This window comes from Epinephelus fuscoguttatus, linkage group LG1, assembly GCF_011397635.1.
Source record: "Epinephelus fuscoguttatus linkage group LG1, E.fuscoguttatus.final_Chr_v1".
Taxonomy (NCBI): Eukaryota; Metazoa; Chordata; class Actinopteri; order Perciformes; family Serranidae; genus Epinephelus; species Epinephelus fuscoguttatus.
The window spans coordinates 50317373-50338763 of NC_064752.1; the positions used below are offsets into that span (position 1 = coordinate 50317373).

The following is a 21391-nucleotide window of genomic DNA, read 5'->3' on the forward strand; positions in this document are numbered from 1 at the left end:
GGGATCGTTATCAAAAGGACATGCCATGTAGTAGTGAAAAAAGTCGCCACCTACTGTGCCTAATGGACTTCTAATATACTGACTCTGATTTTTTTTTAAATGACAGAAAGCAGAACGGCTACGCCAAAACTCACCTGCTGACTGAATGAATGAGGAAATCAGATGGAGTGTGTGGCTCTGAAAGAGGGCGGAGACAGAGAGAAACTCGAGGTTCATTGAGAAAAACCTGGTCCCGACCAGGTTAGGTTCATAGAGTCTGTTACTACGGTAACTGACCGAGAGCTTAAGTTACCCGTCTCTCTGAAACAGGCTAGAGTTACCCCTCTTTCTCTGGTTTGAGCTACCTCCCTTTTTGAAACGGAAAACTCAGAGTTTCCCTCATTTCAGGGTTAACAGACTCTGAGTTTTCACTAAACCTGCTTTGTGAAACGGACCCCAGGTGTTTTAAACTGGTAAAAACAGAGTTAGCAGTTTCCTGTTACAGAAACTGGTGTATATCCGAGGCCACTTGTTGCAAAGGGGCTTCTAATGCCAACGTCCCTATCTAGAACCACTGTTTGGTTTGTCTATTCTGGGCTATTGTAGAAACATGGTGATGTAACATTATGGCTGGGTTAAAATAACCCATTCATCAGATTCAAATCAATATTCATTTGAATGACCCAATATCTATCCATAAAATCCGAGATCGATCGTTCAGTATATCCTTTTCCCCACAGAGGTAATCTCACAGGTAGTAAAACGGACCCCAGCTGTAAATTATTAACGACCTAACCCTGAGAAGCTCTGATGATGCCAGTTCTTTTATCTGTAACTTTAAGCTTAACTGTTTTTACGTTGGGGTGTCATTTATTATCATGGTGCTGCAGCCTCTCCTCCTGCTGTCTGTGCGACAGGGCTACAGACTGTAAAAATAACATTACTGTTGCTGCTCTAGGAACAATATTTAGTCATAAAATATTTAGTTTTAATCCTGTTCCAATGTATTCTTTTTAAAAATAATTCCTTGTAAAATTTACAGTATTAGTTCTCTGAGAATCTCTTTCACATTCTACCAAACATTGTTATTGTGACTGAAATATGCCCAATCGAATCGAATTGGGACCTGTGTAACATGGTGATTTCTGTGGACCACCACCTGCTCCCTGTGTAGATGTAAATGACTCATTCTAAGGTAAAGAAAAGATAGAACTTTACTAATCCCACACCAGGGAAATTCACAAGGAAAACACAACAATTCTTATTTTCAGGTGATTATACTCAAAGAAAACATACTTATTATCTTAGATTCCATTGGTGCCAATTTATCACCCCAAATCTTACACACTGGACCTTTAAACATAGGATTCTTTTTTTTTGTTTTTAAGTCATTTCACATTTTATTTAACTCTTCCAAAAATGTCTACAATTGTATCTGTGAAATGATGGTCTATATATTGTTTCAGAGCAATTTATTTATTTGCCTAATTTGAAATCTAAGAAACATCAGAATCTTGCAAACCAACAAAATCATGTAGGAAAATGTAAAATGAGTGTAATCCAAGGATGTAGAGTCTTCTTTGTGTCTAAAAACTCCCAGGATAATGACAGAGAATGCGACCTTTGGTGTCCTCAGTGGAAACTAGGGCTCTGATTTTACTGACTGAATATAAGAGTACCTCAAAGATAGGCAGGATGCGACAGTCCCTGACGTAGCGCTCATAGGCGTAGTTCTTTGTATAACCCAGACCTCCAAGGATCTGAAGAGCTTCACTGACACAAATCCAGCCTCCCTCTGAGCTGAACACCTGAACAGAGGACAGAGAGTAAACATCAGTAGACACTGGGTTTCATGCTGGTTTTATATGAACAATGCTGAATGACAAAGTTATCAAACCTTGACCATAGCAGCCTCTAGAGAACAGTCTGGAAGCCCCGGTCTGTCCATCATCCCTGCTGTCAGGTACGCCATGCTCTCCATCACGAAGGCATTAAGAGCCATCAATGCAAATTTCTCCTACAGTAACAGAAGCAAAACAAACATTATTCCTCTCTGACCACACTGACTCCTGCTGATTATTCACAAACCTTCGATGAGGAAACAGTGGACTGTACCTGAATCATACCAAATTCGCCCAAGCTCTTGTTGAACTGCTTTCTGGTCGCAGCATACTCAGAGGTCATTTCTATAGAAAGACGGACAGAGATGATGTCAAACTAGAGACATTATACAAAACCCACACATGGAAGTTCTAAATCAGTTATTTCAGCTGTGTACAGGCTTTTACCGATCAGCTTTTTAATCATTCCAGCTGAAGAACTGCCCATACTGAACCTTCCTGAGTTCAGGATGTTCATGGCAATCTGTCCAACACAAAGCAAAAGATTTCTATATCAACACACCCTTACAGATATAGTCATGCACAATAGTTTGTGTTGAGGACAAGACAAACTTACCTTGAATCCACCTCCTACTTCTCCTATGACATTCTCCAGTGGCACTGGGACATTGTCAAAGGACACTTCACAAGCTGAAAAAGTCAAAAAGGGTAATCACAAAGGACATGAAACTTTACTGAGACCACACCCACATGTCCATCCTCCTGTCCAAATCATGAGGGGCTTACTGTTGGAACCTCGGATGCCCAGTTTGTCCTCAGGCTTGCCACTGGTGATGCCCCCGAAAGCCCTCTCTACAATGAATGCTGAAATTTTATCTTTCTTCACACCATCCACAAGCACCTCCGTCCTGGCAAACACTGTCATAATATCTGCCATGCCTCCATTTGAAATCCAAATCTGATGACACAAATTGATTGACAGGGATCTTCAGAGTTTGAGGCAAAACAAATCATGCAAGAGGATTTTACTATTCAAACTTTTAAGCCCTGATCAAACATTAGATAGTTCAATTGCTCTCACCTTCGAGCCGTTGATCAGGTAATGTTTCCCGTCTTCTGACAGGGTTGCGCGGGTCTGAATGGAGGCTGCATCACTTCCACTGAAAAGATAAAACCGAGAGTAAATCACGCTAATTCAAACAAAGTAGCACGATTTTCTCATTTCTGATTGGTGGGAATCTTATCAAACACACACTGGTTGAAATTTAACCACTGCTCTAAATGACTGCACCATGTAAAAAATCAAATTTTAAAAAGTTCTCATGGTTGTCACATTCAGTGTGGCTTTTTGTACACTTATCAACAGAAACAGACCCTCTTTTGTCAAAGTGGAAACAGAGCTCTTCAAAATGACACAAAATAAAACATATAATACAAAATATATGTTTGCATAACCCCCTTCAGGTCAGTATTTAGTAGATGCACCTTTTGTCAACAGTTCCAGCCTTAAGTCAGATGGCCACAGCTGCTCCCGCTAGGGATGCACTGATTGTGAAAGTCTAGGATGTTTAAAATAATATTTTGGTCGGCAGCTGATACAGATGTATTTTTTTTTCTTGTTGTTTTTTTTTTTGTTGTTACTTATTACCCTTCCAGGGTTCCAGGGTTCCAGGAAAACAAAGAAATCATACCTCAACTGTTTTAAAGTCATTCAGTTCATCTTTACTCTAACTTTGAATGAGCACAAATTCAATTATACACATTTATGAGACAACCTTTATAATAACCTCCTTTCACATGAAAAACATAAAAATAACTATATTACCCCCACATTGGCAAAAATAATTGGACAGCGATATTTGGGATGTGCATGAATACTTGTTCAGATGTCAATATTTGCTCAGTGTGTAAAATACTCACCGCTGCCCCTCCCACATGTGAAGATGACTTTTTTTTTTTACTACTTAAAATGTGTAAAATTGTATTTTACTGTAGAGCTGTGTGCAGTGGATTGCTCCGCTCAGCACGTCCTTGTCCCACTGTCCCCCTCTCTATTCCTGTTTATCATCAGACTACTACTGTGGGAGTGTGAGCTCCACACTGGGGAACAGTTGGTGAGAGTCTGCCTGCACACACATACACAGCGACAGTTACATTACTGTTAGCATCACACAGCTAACATTACCTCCTGGTTAACAGTTTTAATGACAGAATTGAGCTTTTCGGTGTCGGTGTGAGTTTGTTGGGTTTGTTCCTTATAGCAAAATCAACACCCACTGTTTAAGAAAAGGTGTGTTGTGGAGATTTATCCATTTGCATTTCTTCAATCCTAGTCTCTATATACAGACTTGCTTACTGACTCTACATTCACTGAATATAGAGTCTGTAAGCCAACCCCGGAGATCTTGCCTCCAGAAGAAGAGCGGAAGAGCCCTGGTTTCCGGTTGTAGGCTGTTTGTAGTCTGTGTGATATTGACCAATCACGTTTGAGCCGGCTGCAGTTGTTGCCAGGTTAAACGGTCCGTGCGGTGAACTACCGAGGTGGAACATAATTGGTGTCACTGCAAACTCTGAATCCATCGCAATGGTTCAGCATATTTACTCACGGAAGTCGGAAACGGAAATTCACCTTCTCTGCCCAAATCAAACCAGAATGCCAAAAAATTGGGGGTCTGCCCCCAGAAGCTGTATTGCCGTCTGCCGGAAGTCAGACGCCGAATACAGCTGATGGGTTCCGAGAATGCTTCAATCCTAAATTGCAATTTAAAGGTTCCTGTTCAGCTCATATGTAAATATGACTGATGTGTCTCCACTTCCTCCCGCTGTAAAACAAGTGACACCAAAATATCCCGGATACAGCTGCTGCAATCTTGCGCTGGTGACTTTATTTGGAGCCAGAGTCTGTGCTGTACTGATCTCCATGGTATACACTTCCCACCCATACACCTGTTTGATCGCAAACCAGTCGGCTGTGGCTCAGAGGTAGAGCAGGTTGTCCACTAATCAGAAGATCAGTGGTTCAGTCCCTGGCTCCTCCAGTCAGCATGTCCAAGCATCCTTGGGCAAAATACTGAACCCCAAGTTGCTCCCGGTGGCTGTTCCATCGGTGTGAGAGTCTGCGTAAATGGTTACTGAGTAGCGGGTGGCTCCATGAGTGGTCAGAAGACCAGAAAGCACAATACAAGTGCAGTCCATATACCATTTACCTGCCCCATTAATCACAAACACACCAATTGACACACACAGCTGTCAATCATGATGTCAAGTCCCCCTTTTAATGGTACCAAATAATGAACTAAAACCAAACTTATCATAAAAATGAACACCTGAACATACAGCCGTGTGTTAAGAATTACATTAAATGACAGAGACCATCTTTGGGAGAAATTTATTTTAATTTGTTTGTTATGGACATTATTTGTAAGAGGCTAATATTTCACAGGTCATTCAAATACACATTGATCTTATCACTTCATTATGTATTCTCTATCATGACTGTGGTTTGAATCTGTATGTGTATCATTTGCCACTATTGTCTTGTCACACTGATAATGGCTCTTTAGCTGAAATGTGTCCATGTCTATATGTTTTTGCCCCTATTTAATAAGTGAATTCTACTATGAGTGCCAGTGTTCTAACTGTTTTTTGATTTTCGCCAGTACTGTGCACCTTTTTCATATTATCTAAGATTTTTTGGAGTTGTGCGCACTGCTGTTTTTCATCATCACCCTTCTTTATTATATAGTCTATAGCTCTGCTCAATTTGTGGAAAGGTTTCATTTTCATTCATAAAAATGTTACCAAAGTGTAAAAAGAACAATTTTACACAGCAGTGCTTAAAGTCCTGTCAGCAATGGTATTGGAGAACCCAAAAAGAATTGCTGAATGTCACAAATTGTCTTCAGTTACTCTTATGTGCCCCTTTGGAACCAATCTGGGACCAGATGCATAAAACAGTGTGTAGATTAACAACTAAAACTGTGTGTGCGCACAAAGACAAAAACATGCATACGCATTCTTTTGTTTAGATTTATAAAGCTGCAGGTACAACTGTCTTGTTTTCGAAATCTTGATCATTGTCAAACTGGGTACACGAGCATGAGCTGTGACTGACAGCAGCTGGCAGGCTGCCAGAGTGTCACACCGTACAGAATGAGACACAAAGAAGATCAACCTGTGCTGTAGCTACATGGCAGGGGCAGACAGGGTAAAGACCACAGGAGCATCTAATCACACAGCAGTGACATTAACAGGTATGTTTACATGCTTAATGTTTATGTATGTTTATGTTTAATGTGCTGCAGCTGAGCAGATAATTACTTATCTACCCTGCAAACTGTGGTGTACCTAAACCCAGTAAACATTTGTTTGGTGGCTCATTCAACAAGCTGAGGTGCAGGACAACATGTGTTCATGTTTGGAAGTCAGATAAGAAGGAGACTAGCAGGGAAGCTAATGTTAATGTCTGTGGCTTTTGTGTTGTATAGCTGCTGTCTGGCTCTGTGACCGTATGTTCTGTCTATGATACAACACTCAGGTTAATGCTTTATGCAACATTTGATTGGCTGTGTGGAAATAGAATAAGAAAAACTAAAATTACCACCTCATGATTGTATGCCTACGCGCAGGTAGGCATGAGGTATTAGCCTCATTTGAGATGAACTGCACCTTGCCTGGAAAGTAGACAAGATCAGGCGGCTACAGCAGGAGGCGGTGACCAAAAGCTGCTGTGGAGTCGAGTCGGATAGTTTCCCGACAGTTTCCAACAGCCTTCAGTCCATACAGGAAGTCACAGAAACATTTACATCCGATCTGATATGATGTTGATTTATTAAAATATTGTCAAACTTAAATATAACCTTGTTCTCAGTCTCCAATTCTTTTAATTATGATAGATTGATTAATTAAAATGCTTTACAGGCGATGTGCAATTTATGTTCATGGTTCAAACTCTATTTGACATGAATTTTCATGTAAATCAGCATCATATCAGTTTGCTGCTGCAGAGCAGACCTGTCCTCTCAACTACACAGGCTAAATGAATAGTGTCTGACTATAAGGTATATTTTCAGAGGAAAAAAATACAAAACAGCAGCTTTCATTAAGATCAGGGAGATATAATCAAGGCTTCACATCTGTACAGATGTTATTTATAGAATCCTCACATGCCACTGACCACAAGTCTGTGTTGCTAAACACGCTACTTCAATAATTAAAACATTCCAATGTTGATATACAGTAGACTCTGTATAGTTTATGATAATTGTATTTATTCTCTAATAAACCATGTCTAAGTATGGATGTAGAATAAATTTTTGAAGCTGCCGACTACCATGTTTCATCAGAGATTTCAGTCCCAAAGTCTCGAGCCCACTGCTCCTTAAGATGAGTCAAAGGAGGGGTGACCATTTCTTGAACTGAATTGTATAGTTTGGATATCATGCCTCCTTGTGAAAGGGTCCCAACCTAGAAAATCATCTATCTGGCCCTGGATTGGTAGAGATGGGAAACACGAACAGCTTTTTGACAAAATTACATACCTTAAGATATTTATAGAAATGGGAATGTGGAATGTCATATTGTGTTTTTTTTTTTTGTTTTTTTTTTTAAAGATAATTTTTTTGGGGCATTTTTACCCTTTATTTGATAGGACAGACAAGCATGAAAGAGGGAGAGAGAGTGAGAGTGACATGCAGCAAAGGGCCACAGGCTGGAGTTGAACCTGGGCCGCTGCTGCAACAGCCTTGTACATGGGGTGCCTGCTCTACCACTAAGCCACCGACGCCCCGGAATGTCATATTGTTGTCATTTTTTTCAAAAGGGATAAAATTATTGTTTTGAAAGAGATCACTTAGACACCTAAAGCCCTTCTTAAAGGCGCTGTATGTAAGAATGTGGCCAAAACAGTTACTGCACTCAAATTCAAAATACTGCCGCGAGTCATGTCCGTCCCCCCTCCCCTACAGATTCAAGGTTGCTGGATAGCAGCACGCTGGAGACTGATTTGTCTGCCCATGGGCGGCTGCCGTGGCAGGGCCATGTCGCCGCATCCTTGATCTTCGGTTTTCCAGCCAACCGTTCGAGGAAGTCCGGCTTCTCTGCTGCTAACGCTGCTGCTGGGATACAGCTGAGGAGGAGCCAACTGCTAATGCTATGTACTGGAACACTGTTAACGCTGCTGCCAGGATACAGTGGAGGAGGAGGCGGCTGCTAATGCTATGTACCTGGACACTGCTAACGCTGCTGCCGTGCTGCTGTAGCTTAGTTGTAACTGTAACTGATGCTGAGACTCTACTGACTGCATGACTGGTAGACGGCGGTGGGTGGCGCAACAGGCCAAAACACAAATTCAAAACATAAACATTATTTGCGGACTATAAAAATGTTTTTTAAATGCGAATATTCTACAATATTGTACTATTGTTGTCCATGAGATCAGTATGTTATATGAACAGGATGATTTTACGACTATTTGCTTTAGATTTCTTACATATAGCTCCTTTAAACCACAGTTTGAAGACCAAGTCTAGGGGAGATGGTGGGAACAGGGCGTTACCTGTAACAGGCATTAGAGAGAGTGCCTGTGTGTACTTAAAGTGAGATCTAAACTGAGACCATATTTTCAATGTGTTAATCACAATAGGATTTGTCAGGATTTTCTTGCTGAGAGGTAGTGGTGCATAGATGAGGTGAGTATAGATGTTAAAGATACTGGACTACACGATGCCTGTTCCATCTCAGGCCACACTGGTCCATTACTGTGGTAAAAATGTGATACCCAATAAACCATCTTGTGGATATTGGAGGCCCAATAATAATATAAAAAAGTTTTGCAATGCCAAGCCCCCATCTGCCTTCTTTTGCTCTGGGTATAATTTCCTAATCCTTGGGATGGATTTGTTCCAGATAAAAGATGAAATACATTAGTCCAAAAAAAGACTTTGTGATGAAAATAGGTTTGGCACTCTATAGTGCTGATTTCAGATTGTATTTAAATAAATCTTTAAATTTGCGTGTTACTGAGATCCCCGGGTAGGTAAAGGTATCATGAGCTAGTTTAAATAGGAATTTGTCAAAGTTCATGGAGTGTGCCTGAGCATTAACTGGGAATACGATGCTCTAGGACAGGTTGATTTTGTAGCCTGAAATTTTGCCAAAATTAGTAATCATGTCTAGGGCTCTAGGGATTGAAATGTCAGCTTGAGAAAGAAACAAAATCAGCGTACATTAGCATACAAGGATAATTTGTGGGTCTGGTCCCCCTACTGACCCCCTTCAACTCTGCGTCATTCCTCATGCTATCGCCAGTAGCAGAGCAATAGCTATATCAAAAAGGAGCAGGGACAGGGGGCACCCCTGTCAGGTCCCTCGCTAGAGGGCGAAATAATTAGAGACAATTTTATTTGCTCTAATACAGACCCTTGGAGCGGGATAGAGGATTTCAATCCAAAAGCAAAATGCCGGGCCAAAGTCAAATTTAGTTAAAGCTGTGAACAGATAATTATACTCTATTCGATCAAACGCTTTGTGGGCATCAAGAGAAATAATCACCTCTGGAGACAAGGAGTCACCAGACGTATAGAGAATGTTAAATAATTTGCGTAAATTACCGGAAAGTTGTCGCCCTGAAATGAATCCTGATCATTCAGGGTGTATTATGGAGTTCATCACCTTGTCAAGTCTGACCGCAAGAATCTTAGTTAGAATTTTGTAATCACTAGAAAGCAAACTTACCGAAATTATAGCTTCTGTCATGCTAGGAGGTAGTAATTTCTTTTTAAATGTTTCTGTTAACCCTTCACTTAGGATGGGGGCTAACTAATGTAAAAAAATTTATAAAATTCAATGGGGAACCCATTTGGCCCAGGTACCTTGCCACTTCTCATTTGTGTGATTGCGATTCAATTTCTTTTGATGGTATACGTTGATCAAGATTTTCTGTTTCTTGTTCACAGATGACTGGAAATTCAAATTTGTCAAGGAAATTATTTATTTCAATATTTTCTTTGGACTCCAATGTGTAGAGCTCTTCACAGAATTTCTTAAATTCATTATTAATATCTAATTGATCACCTTGAGTTGTTTGTACCTCACCTATGCAGCTTTGACAGATTGTCTCAGTTGATGGCAGAGTAATTTATTCGCTCTCTCACCATATTCATATTCTCTCTGCCTTGATTTCAAAAAACATTCCTCCTCTGATTCTGTACTTAAAGTGTCAAATTCTGTTTACAAAGGCAGAGCTACACGTTTCCTGTAGAGGTCAGTTGATGTTATTTCTATTAGCATTGTAGGAGATTATCTGGCCCCATAGAAAAGCCTTCATTGCCTCCCAGAGTGTCTGCAAAGTCACATCTGGTGTCCGGTTTGTCTGTAGAAAGAAGTCTATTTGAGAGGACACAAAAGCCACAAACGTCTTGTTTGTTAGTTGTCTTGGATTAAGTCTCCACATAGATTTGGTATTTCTGTTATTTGGAAAGCAAAGCTTCATGCAAACTGGGCTGTGATCTGAAATTATTATGCCCGTATATTCACAACTTTAAAGGCGCTGTATATAAGAATGTGGCCAAAACGGTTACTGCACTCAAATTCAAAATACTGCCGCGAGTCGTGTCTGCCCCCCCGCCCGTACAGATTCGAGGTTGCCGGACAGTGGCACACTGGAGACTGATTTGTTTGCCCACGGGCGGCTGCCGTAGCAGGCCCACGTCGCCGCGTCCTTGATCTTCGGTTTTCCAGCCGACCGTTCAAGCAAGTCTGGCTTCTCTGCTGCTAACACTGCTGTTGGGATACAGCTGAGGAGGAGCCGGCTGCTAATGCTAGGCCAAAACACAAATTCAAACATAAACATGATTTGCAGACTGTAAAAATGTTTTTTAAATGCGAATATTCTGGCTGTACTATTGTTGTCCGTGATATCAGTATGTTATATGAACATTATTCCTTAGTCTCTATGACATATTAGGATGATTTTACGACTATTTGCTTTAGATTTCTTACATATAGCTCCTTTAACAGGGGTAACATTCTTTCATCCATAAAAAGAAAATCAATTCTAGAATATGACTGATGCTCTGGTGAAAAAAAATGAGTATTGTCTAGATTTAGGGTATTTATATCTCCAAGCATCAATTATTCCATAAGTCTGGAAGAAGTCCCTCACATAATGAGAAGATTTATTTAATGCTCCAGGTGTGGGTTTTGACTGGTCTAAGTTTGGATGTAATACAGAATTAAAATCTCCTCCTATGATAAATTGCTGGCTGTGTAGGTCTGGAAATTGAGTAAAAAGATTTCTGAAAAATTCCACATTATCCCAATTAGGGGCATACAGGTTCACCAATACTACTGGAGAATTAAATAATTTTCCTTGGATCATTACAAACCGACCATCTTTGTCTGCTGTTACTTGAACTACATCAAACAAGACATCCCTATGTATAAGAATGGCTGTACCTCTGCTCTTGACAGTGAATGTGGAGTGAGATTTTTTGAAAAACCACTTCTTTTAACTCTGTTATGATCCTTGGGAACCAAATGAGTCTCCTGGAAAAAAAGTATGTCTCCCTTTAATTTGCTGATATGAGAAAATATTTTGTTTAACTGGGTGATTCAGACCCCGACAGTTCCAACTCATCATCACAGTATCCCTGTTACCTGGCATTCATTGTTCCCTCTCTCTAAACATATCATTGGTTCCCCGAGTGGGGGTGTGGGGGCGGTTCCAAGTGAGTGTCTGGCAAAAAAATAAAAAACAAAACAAAATTAAAAAAATAAAAGGCAAAAAAAACAAAACCCCACAAAACAAATTATGCACAACATATATTCACACAAAACAGTGAGGCCAGTCTCTAATCTATAGGGGCTGCTAGTGCCTCCAGTTGTAGTCTCCCTCATGGCTTGCAGAATAACTCACCTAACAGGCCAGAGTCTCAACCAGAACATGTAACAAGTATAATATGTCAAACTGTAACCGCAACTCCTTATGTGAAAAATTTTAATCTTACGTATTTGTGTCCCCATTGACCTCCATCATGATCGAAATACTATGGTCAGTTTACAAAAAATTGGGGTCCCTTTCAAATTTGAAATTCAAATGGAGAGGGGGAAAAAAGAAAGAAAAGACAGTAAATACAATAATTGTAATAAGAATCTGAAAGCCAATGTGCCCAGTATCTTTATCTTATAAAGGTAAAGCACCCCCGGAAAATCCAGCTTCTCTCCAGCCTTCAAAAGACCCCGGTCCGGTTCTCTACCCAGCACAAACACATCTCCATCCTCATCCCGAACCCACTTCATCATTCGGAGGTAAGCGACATTTTACTCTCCATAAACCAAAAACTCTCCGGACTCGACACCAGAATCGCACTCATCGAAATCCTTCACAAAGAATTCCAGTCACTCCGCCAAAGCTTAGAGTACACCCACGAACAGATCGAAAAACTCACCAAAGAAAACAAAACCCTCCATAAAACCGTCAACACCATCACCGACCAGCTCACCTCTGTTACAACCCAGCTCACCACCATCACTGCCGAAAATAAAACAATGAAGGAAACAATTCTGGATCTTCAAGCACGCAGTATGAGAGACAACTTGTTTTTTTCCAGCATCCCTGAACACATCACAGACGACCCAGAGAAATCAGTAAAGGACTTCATGAAACTCCAGCTCAAACTCCCCACAGACACAGTTAACAGCATCACATTTCACCGCGTTCACCGTTTAGGACAGAAAAACACCACCAACAACAGACCCCGCCCGATTGTCGCCAAATTCGAACACTTTAAACAGAAAGAACTGGTCAAACATCAAGGAAAACAGCTTAAAGGAACGGACTATGGACTAAACGATCAATACCCGAAAGAAATCATGGACAAAACTCTTCCCCATCCGCAAACAGATGATCTCAGAAGGAAAGAAAGCAGTCATCTCAGTGGATAAACTTTACATAAACGGACAGTTATACGGCAGCAAGGACATCACCACCTGGTTATATTAGCCCCCCCTCTCATATAAACAAACTCTCTCCTTTTTCCTCTCTTTTACACATGCACTCTCACTCTCTCCCTCCGCTACACAGACCCCCGTCCCCTTCCCGCCGTTATCTACAATAATTCATAAGGACAATCATAAACATCTACGCACCAACGTCTCGCTCCGTATGTGCCCTGATACGCAGCGCTCTCTATGTTGTTTATTGTTAAGTGTTTGTGTTCTGTTTCCTGTTTTTTTTGTGTGTAAACCTGTATATGTCCCTTTTTGTTTTGTAATCACATGTCTAGCCCTGCAAGTCACTCCCTCACTGACCCATACATACTCACACACACACACACACACACACACACACACACACACACACACACACACTCACTCACTCACTCACTCACTCACTCAGCATAATGAATCCCTCTCCTTTTGATCACAATCATCCAACATGTCAGCAATAAAATTTGTTTCTTGGAATATCCGTGGCATTGATACTCAGGCTAAGAAAAGTAAAGTATTTAATCATCTCACCTCACTCCATGCAGATATTTGTTTACTACAGGAAACACATCTCTCAGAATCAGACAACATCAAATTACATTCATCTCAGTTTACTCACTCATTTTCATCACATTTCAATAAAAAACAAAGAGGAGTTTGTATTTTAATCAGTAAATCAATATCATTTATCCATAACTCCACCATCACAGATCCAGAGGGATGTTTTATCATCATTAACATATCAATCAACAATAGCCCACTGACAATTGGTAATCTCTATGGCCCTAACACTGATGACCCACCTTTCTTTCATAACTTCTTTTCATCCATATCCAACTTCTCTGACTCCCCAATAATAATTGGCGGCGACTTTAATACAGTAATAAACCCATCAATAGACAGATCAAACACATCTAGCAATACACGCACCTGGCAATCCACACAAACAATAATCCAGTTCATGAGTGATTTTGGTCTTGGTGATAGTTGGCGCCTACAACACCCAACTGTAAGAGAATTCTCTTTTTTTTCATCAGTTCATCATTCATATTCACACATCGATTTCTTCCTGACCAGCAATTCAATCATTCCAAATATCTCTGATCATCAAATCCACCCCATCATCATCAGTGACCATGCCCCAGTATCATTCAAATGGAACCCACCGAGACCACACAAACCAGTCACCAGATGGCGCTTTAACACATCCCTCCTGAAAGATTCTGAATTTAACGACCTCATCAAAAGAGAGTGGGCATCCTTCCTGGAAATAAATGATTCTCCAAAGCCATCCCCCACACTTCTATGGGAAACAGGTAAAGCCGTCATCAGAGGAATTATCATTTCATATTCAGCCTATAAGAAAAAGAAAGAAAACAAACAAGAATCTGAACTACAAGAAAAAATCAAACAGCTAGAATCCATCAATGCAACCAACCCAACAGAAGAAAACAAGAAGAAATTAAGACAATATAAACTAGAAATAAATGAAATCCTGAATAAAAAATCTAACTTCATGATCAGCAGACTCCGACAGGAAAACTTCCACCACAATAACAAATCCGTAAATATCTAACCAAATCAAAAGAAATAAGGAAAAATCCACAATTTCCACCATCATGAACTCAGCAGGGAAGTCAACAAACTCACCCGATGAAATAAATCAAATATTCAGAGAATTTTATGCCAACTTGTACTCCTCAGATAATAACCCTAAGGAAGAAGACATCAGACCATTTCTCACCAGCCTCAATTTACCCCAACTCTCCCTGAACAAAAACACATTAGACACACCCCTATCAACAGAAGAAATCCAATCTGCCCTCAATAGAATGCCTAACAATAAAGCACCCGGTCCTGATGGCTTCCCTGCTGAGTTCTACAAACACTTCTGGTCCATCTTAGCTCCACTTTTCCATAGAATGTTAACTGAAATACAACAAAACTCCAGACTTCCATCCAACATGAATACAGCATCCATCTCACTCCTTCTCAAACCAAACAAAGACCCCACCCTGCCTTCAAGTTACCGTCCCATTTCACTTCTCAACGTCGACATAAAAATTATCACCAAAGCACTCTCCCACGGATTAGAAAAAATAATTCCATTCATTATTCACCCGGACCAAACAGGATTTATCAAAGGAAGAAACTCAGCCAATAACACACGCAGACTATTCAATATAATGCACTACTCAGCCACACATAACCATAATTCAATCATAGCCACCTTAGATGCAGAAAAAGCCTTTGACAAAGTTAATTGGTCATTCCTCATCCACCCTCCACAGTTTTGGCTTTGGGGAATCATTTATTAACTGGATTAGAATACTTTACACCTCACCTACAGCCACAGTTATTACTAACGGGCAAACTTCACAAAGCTTCACTCTTCACAGGGGACCAGGCAAGGTTGCCCACTCTCTCCCTCTCTGTTCACCATTTTCATTGAACCCCTAGCAGCAGCCATTCGTCAGAACCCACTCATCACAGGAATCCAACCCCCAACATGCACCATAAAATCAGCCTCTATGCAGATGATATATTACTTTTTATTGAGAATCCACAAACATCACTACAAGAAGTAATCAGGGTCATCAAATCATTCTCTCTTCTCTCTGACTACTCAATAAACTGGAACAAATCCTCCATACTCCCATTAAGCACCAACAGTCCAGATGTGGCAGCCCTTACAACACCCATCCCCTTCTCCACAAGTTACATCACTTATTTAGGCATCCACATTTCCCCCAGGCTGTCAGAGTTGACCAACTTGAATTTCACTCCACTACAAAAAACAATTCAAGATGACCTCCAACGATGGATGAACCTCCCATTATCCATTCTAGGCAGAATAGCAACAGTTAAAATGACAATCCTCCCAAACTTAAATTATCTCCTCTCAATGATCCCTACTCATCCACCTCTCACCTGGTTTCATTCGCTCGATTCATCCATCAATAAATTTTACTGGAAAAATAAATCCCCACGAATCAAACTGGCCACTCTTCAAAAATCAAAAAAGATTAGACGGACTCAATGCTCCAAATTTTCATTATTATTCACTAGCAAATCAACTTCAATACATCTACAAATGGACCCACCCCACTCAGTCAGATAGCACTTGGTTAGACATAGAACAAACAGTTAGCAAAGACATCCATATTTCAGATTTACCATTCCTCAGTCAAACTATCAAAAAACACCCGTTTCCAAAACCCCACAATATCATCAGCTCTGACAGCCTGGTGGAAATTTTACAACATTACTAACTCCACTCTGGCACCTTCACTTTTCACCCCGATCTGGCATAACCCGGACTTCATCAGCAATAAACAATCACTATATTTCAGCACTTGGGTAGACAAAGGGATTACCCACCTCAAACATATCTTCAACAATAACATCCTGGTTCCATTTCCCCTCCTGGTCCAGAAGTTCGGCATCAGGAGCCATCAATTTCTACAATATCTACAGGTTTCATCATCCATCCAATCAACAATGAAAAACAAGAATATAAACTTAGACCTCCCCCCCTCAGCCTCTACATTCATTAACATCTCTTCTTCAAAAAAACTTTTATCTAAAATATACAAATTATTATCACAGGCCGATACATCACCCTCCATACCTTCAGAAAACTGATCTTTCCATTGCTCCTGATGCCGACTTCTGGCCCCAAATCTGCCAGAACATTTTCTTTATGACAAGAAATGCCAATTTACAACTCATACAATACAAAATCCTCCATAGAACTCATTTGACTGGACACAAAATGCAAAAAATGGGCTTCTCATCTTCTGGAAACTGTTCACACTGCTCACTAAACTGCACTGATACCTACATTCATGCAATCTGGCACTGCACACCTGTTCACCACTTCTGGAGAAACATCACAGAAACTTCATCCCAGATCATGGGCTGCCACATCCCACTTTCCCCTTCTCTCTGTTTATTAGGAGACGTATCCACATTAAAACTTGACAACACACACACCCGTTTACTTCTAGTGGCGCTAACTGTCGCCAGGAAAACTATCCTCATGAACTGGAAGTCTCGGAACTCCATACACATCATACACTGGAAAAACCTGCTCACAGACTACATCTCTTTAGAAAGTACAAACTCCTCTGACAATAATCATAACCCTACCTGGCTATCATTCATCACTTTTTTACAATCATAACCTGCCACTAACCTGCCACAAACCAGTCACATCATCCGCCCCAGATCTCTGACACCTTCATTCCCATCCTTAGTAATTACTACCGATTCATATATTTATTTATTTTTATCTCTCTTCTTCTGCCTGACCAATAACCACTGGACACATATTTACAAATTGTTATTATAGAATATATCTCCTTAGAAAATACAAACTCCTCCGACAATAGTCATGACACTATCTGGCAACCATTCATCACTTTCTTACAGTCATCACCTACAACAAGCTATTATTACATCAATTACTACAGCCTCTGTAACCTTTACTCCCATTCATTGTGATCACTATTTATATATTTGTTTGTTTCTTTATCTATTTATTTATTTATTTATTTGGGGGGGGGGGGGGGGTAATTGATACAACCATCGTTATTACTATAACTATTATGATTAACATGATTAACATTTATTAATATTTATATACTTATATACTTACTTACTATACTTATATATATATATATATATTTATACTTACTAATTACCACTCTGGTCCCTGCTGGGTCACGCTTGTTGGGCCACGGCCGGTGGTCCCCTCCACCCCCACCCCACCCCACCCCACCCCAAATCCCCCGCCCTGGACTGTTTTCAGGTGGCACATCACCTTTTTTAATGCACAACACACTAGTTTAGGTAGAGGAAAGGGGACACAATGCCAGTTCATAACAACCCATCTCCTCGGTTTTAATGCACCACATACCTCTTAAAAGACTATCTCATTAAAATAAAAAAAAATAAAAATAAAATAAAATAAAATAAAAAAATATATATATTAATAAACAAATAAATAAATAAAATAGATAAATAAATAAAATGGATAAATAAATAAAAAATGAAATAATGATAAAGACTACATATACATCTAGACATAGGGTAAGGTGTTGTGCCGCATACAGTCCGGGGCACACGGGGGTTGGGGGGGGGTTCCGGGGGTGTTGGGGGCCGCAGGCTGGTCATGTGTGGGTGGGTAGGGACATGAGGCTTCACATTAAACATCTCATAAAGACCCCCCCTCCCCCTCCCTTCTCCTCCACCCTCCATATTATTATTATTATTATTATTATTATTATTATTATTATTGTTGTTGTTGTTACTTACTTATTTATGTTATTTTCTTTATGTATTTATTTTTTCCTTCTGTATACTCATCTCCATCTCCATGTCTGACGATTATAATATTTATTACTATTAATACTATTATATTATATATTACTGTCTTTCTTACTCTCAAATCACACACACACACACACACACACACACACACACACACACACACACACAAAATCTGTTGTTGTTTGTTGTTCACACCTGTTTTCTGTTTGTCCTGTATTGTCACTGCCAACAATTAAAGTATTTAAAGTCTGTTATAATGTACATATTGTCTGCCTTCTTCTGTATGAGTGACTGTCTTCAGCATCCCAAAAACTAGGTCATAATCAGCTCAAGACTCATATTTTTATTATGCCCGTGGCATCCAGTTCTCCTCCACAAATGTCTTGGCTTGTTTAGGGTGCTTGAAAGTCCATCTCACTCCATCTCAACTCTGCCGGACAGAACAAGCCGTATCATATCCCGTCCCAGCGCCTCAGCATCTCTCGTACCTCGTTAAACGCAGCCCGCTGCTGAGCGACCCTCTGGGTGAAGTCCGGTTGGATGCGGATCATGTCTCCATGAGGGGAAACAATGTCTTTCTTCTGTATTGCCTTTTTCATCAGTAGCTCTCATTCTTGGATGTAATGGCATTTCACTACAAATGCTCTGGCTGGCTGGCGGCAGTGCGCCTGGTCTGGCACAGGTGTTTTCTTCAGTCCCAGCGACACTTTCAGTAGCAGCACCATATACTCTGTTATTTTTTCCTTCTTCCCATCTCTCCTTTACATCAAGTATTTGCAGGTTACAACGTCACAACCTCACTTCCAAATCCTCGTTCTTCTCTTCCAAATTAGCAATGGCCCATTTTAGCAGGGTTACCTCTTGCTGCAGGGTGGTAGTGGAAGGAGGCCACATGAGCCTCCAAAGCAGCAACCCTGCAGCCTACTTGTTCCATTGCGTTTTTAAATTCCTGAGCTGTTCTCCTCGTTTTCTGGCTTTCTCATCAATTTTCAGAAGTAACTGTTTTCAACCTTCTCATCTCGCAGAGAATTGCCCCTTCGCTGCTCTCTGCTAGCTCGTTTTTGGTGGCTGCCATGATAGAGTCCTGTGTTTTTTCCGTGTATTGGGCATGTTAGGATTACTGTGCTGCAGTCTCATTCCTAAAATTATTTCAGATAGTCTTACTCAAATGGGAAATGTGAATAAGTGACTGAAGAGCGGTTACAATTACAAAATATAGCCGCGAGCGGCAATCTGCGGGTTCTAACCTGTTCCGCCCCAAACCAGCCACCGTGACCCTCACCACCCACCGTGACCCTCATCTGCCGTAGTGCAAGACGTTCCCCACTCCGTCCCTGAAAGCTCCAAGCAATACATACTCTTTCCAAGTCACACATTTCTTGAAATCGGGTTTTCAGCTCGCCTACATGCTAATAACATTTGTGGTACACTTTCACATAGAGACTCCATTTGAACATCAAAACATAAATTGAAATTTTACCTGTTGATGCGTATTTCAAAGTTTCAATACGTATTTTAATGTTTAAGCAATCACAGTTCCATGATCATGATCATTTTGGGAGAAATCTGGAGATAATTATAGCGCCCCCATAAGGCCGATTGGGACCAAATTTTTTGAGCAGTATTTGGATGTCATTTATTGTCCATGTACCACGTTTCATGTCCCTAGGTCCTTCCAGCTTGTCATAAATTAATAAAACGCAAATTATGACGGTTAATGACGAATAGGCCACGCCCACTTTCACCTATCAACATGGCACTCAAGATATTAGTTAATAACCACTCCTAGAGCATGCATACCAAATTTGGTGAAATTCCATCCAATGGTCTTTGAGATACAGATGTGTGGCATTTATAGCGCCCCCTATAGGCTGAGCTCAAAATGCTTCGGTAGGCAGCTTCTAAGTCTCATTGGGGACCCACCCACCAAGTTTGGTGATGATAGGTCAAAGGGTGTGGGAGTTATGGCCAATCAATTCTAAGCTCCGCCCACAGCCAACATTCATTGGTCCGTGGCGGCCATGTTTTTTGACCAATCTGGCTTATTTGTAATAGAAATGTGTCTTGTCATCCTCCAAAGCCGTGTACCAAATTTGGTGTTGATGGAGTAAAAATTGTAAAAGTTTATGTCACTTTACTGTTTTTCAAATTATGCAAATTAGCAAAAAATCTAGTCAGGCGGAGCTTAATGGTCCTTGAGGCTTTTTTGTAGAGCACATTGAGCTGGACCTGTGTGTCAAATTTCAAGTCAATCAGACTTATGGTGTGAGGCGTGGCCTCCCAAAAAAGTCATTTTTAAGCCTTAATTACAGCGCCACCATGTGGCCAACTGGGCTCATATTTTAATAAAAGTTGATGCACATCATTTCCAATCATTGGGCCAAGTTTCAGGTTTCTGGCTGATTCCAGCTCACGGGAATTTGAGCTCAAGCGGCAGACAACAAAAAAAATAAATAAATAAATAAATAATAATAATAATAATAATAATAATAATGAACCGGTACAATCTTAGAAGGGTTCTACCCCTTCGGGGTTAGAACCCTAATAATAATAATAATAATAATAAATATAGCCGCGAGCGGCAATCTGCGGGTTCTAACCTGTTCCGCCCCAAACCAGCCACCATGACCCTCACCACCCACCGTGACCCTCATCTGCCATTGTGCAAGACGTTCCCCACTCTGTCCCTGAAAGCTCCAAGCAATACATACTCTTTCCAAGTCACACATTTCTTGAAATCGGGTTTTCAGCTAACCTACATGCTAATAACATTTGTGGTATACTTTCACATAGAGACTCCATTTGAACATCAAAACATAAATTGAAATTTTACCTGTTGATGCGTATTTCAAAGTTTCAATAGGTATTTTAATGTTTTAGCAATCACAGTTCCATGATCATGATCATTTTGGGAGAAATCTGGAGATAATTATAGCGCCCCCATGAGGCCGATTGGGACCAAATTTTTTGAGCAGTAGTTGGATGGCATTTATTGTCCATGTACCACGTTTCATGTCCCTAGGTCCTTCCAGCTGGTCATAAATTAATAAAACGCAAATTATGACGGTTAATGACGAATAGGCCACGCCCACTTTCATCTAGCAACATGGCACTCAAGATATTAGTTAATAGCCACTCCTAGAGCATGCATACCAAATTTGGTGAAATTCCATCCAATGGTCTTTGAGATACAGATGTGTGGCATTTATAGTGCCCCCTATAGGCTGAGCTCAAAATGCTTTGGTAGG

General features: G+C 40.5%; 1 protein-coding gene across 1 annotated transcript in view; it reads right to left on the reverse strand.

The window, feature by feature from the left end:
- acad9 (acyl-CoA dehydrogenase family, member 9) overlaps window positions 1-21391 on the reverse strand; it is a 60986-nt gene that overhangs the window by 14031 nt on the left and 25564 nt on the right. Inside the window, exons 6-12 of the mRNA XM_049571125.1 lie at window positions 2902-2980; window positions 2607-2778; window positions 2437-2510; window positions 2268-2343; window positions 2095-2165; window positions 1877-1996; window positions 1659-1787 (exon numbers count right to left, since the gene is read on the reverse strand). Of these exons, the coding sequence (XP_049427082.1) occupies window positions 1659-1787; window positions 1877-1996; window positions 2095-2165; window positions 2268-2343; window positions 2437-2510; window positions 2607-2778; window positions 2902-2980 (721 nt within the window). The remainder of the gene's footprint in view (window positions 1-1658; window positions 1788-1876; window positions 1997-2094; window positions 2166-2267; window positions 2344-2436; window positions 2511-2606; window positions 2779-2901; window positions 2981-21391) is intronic.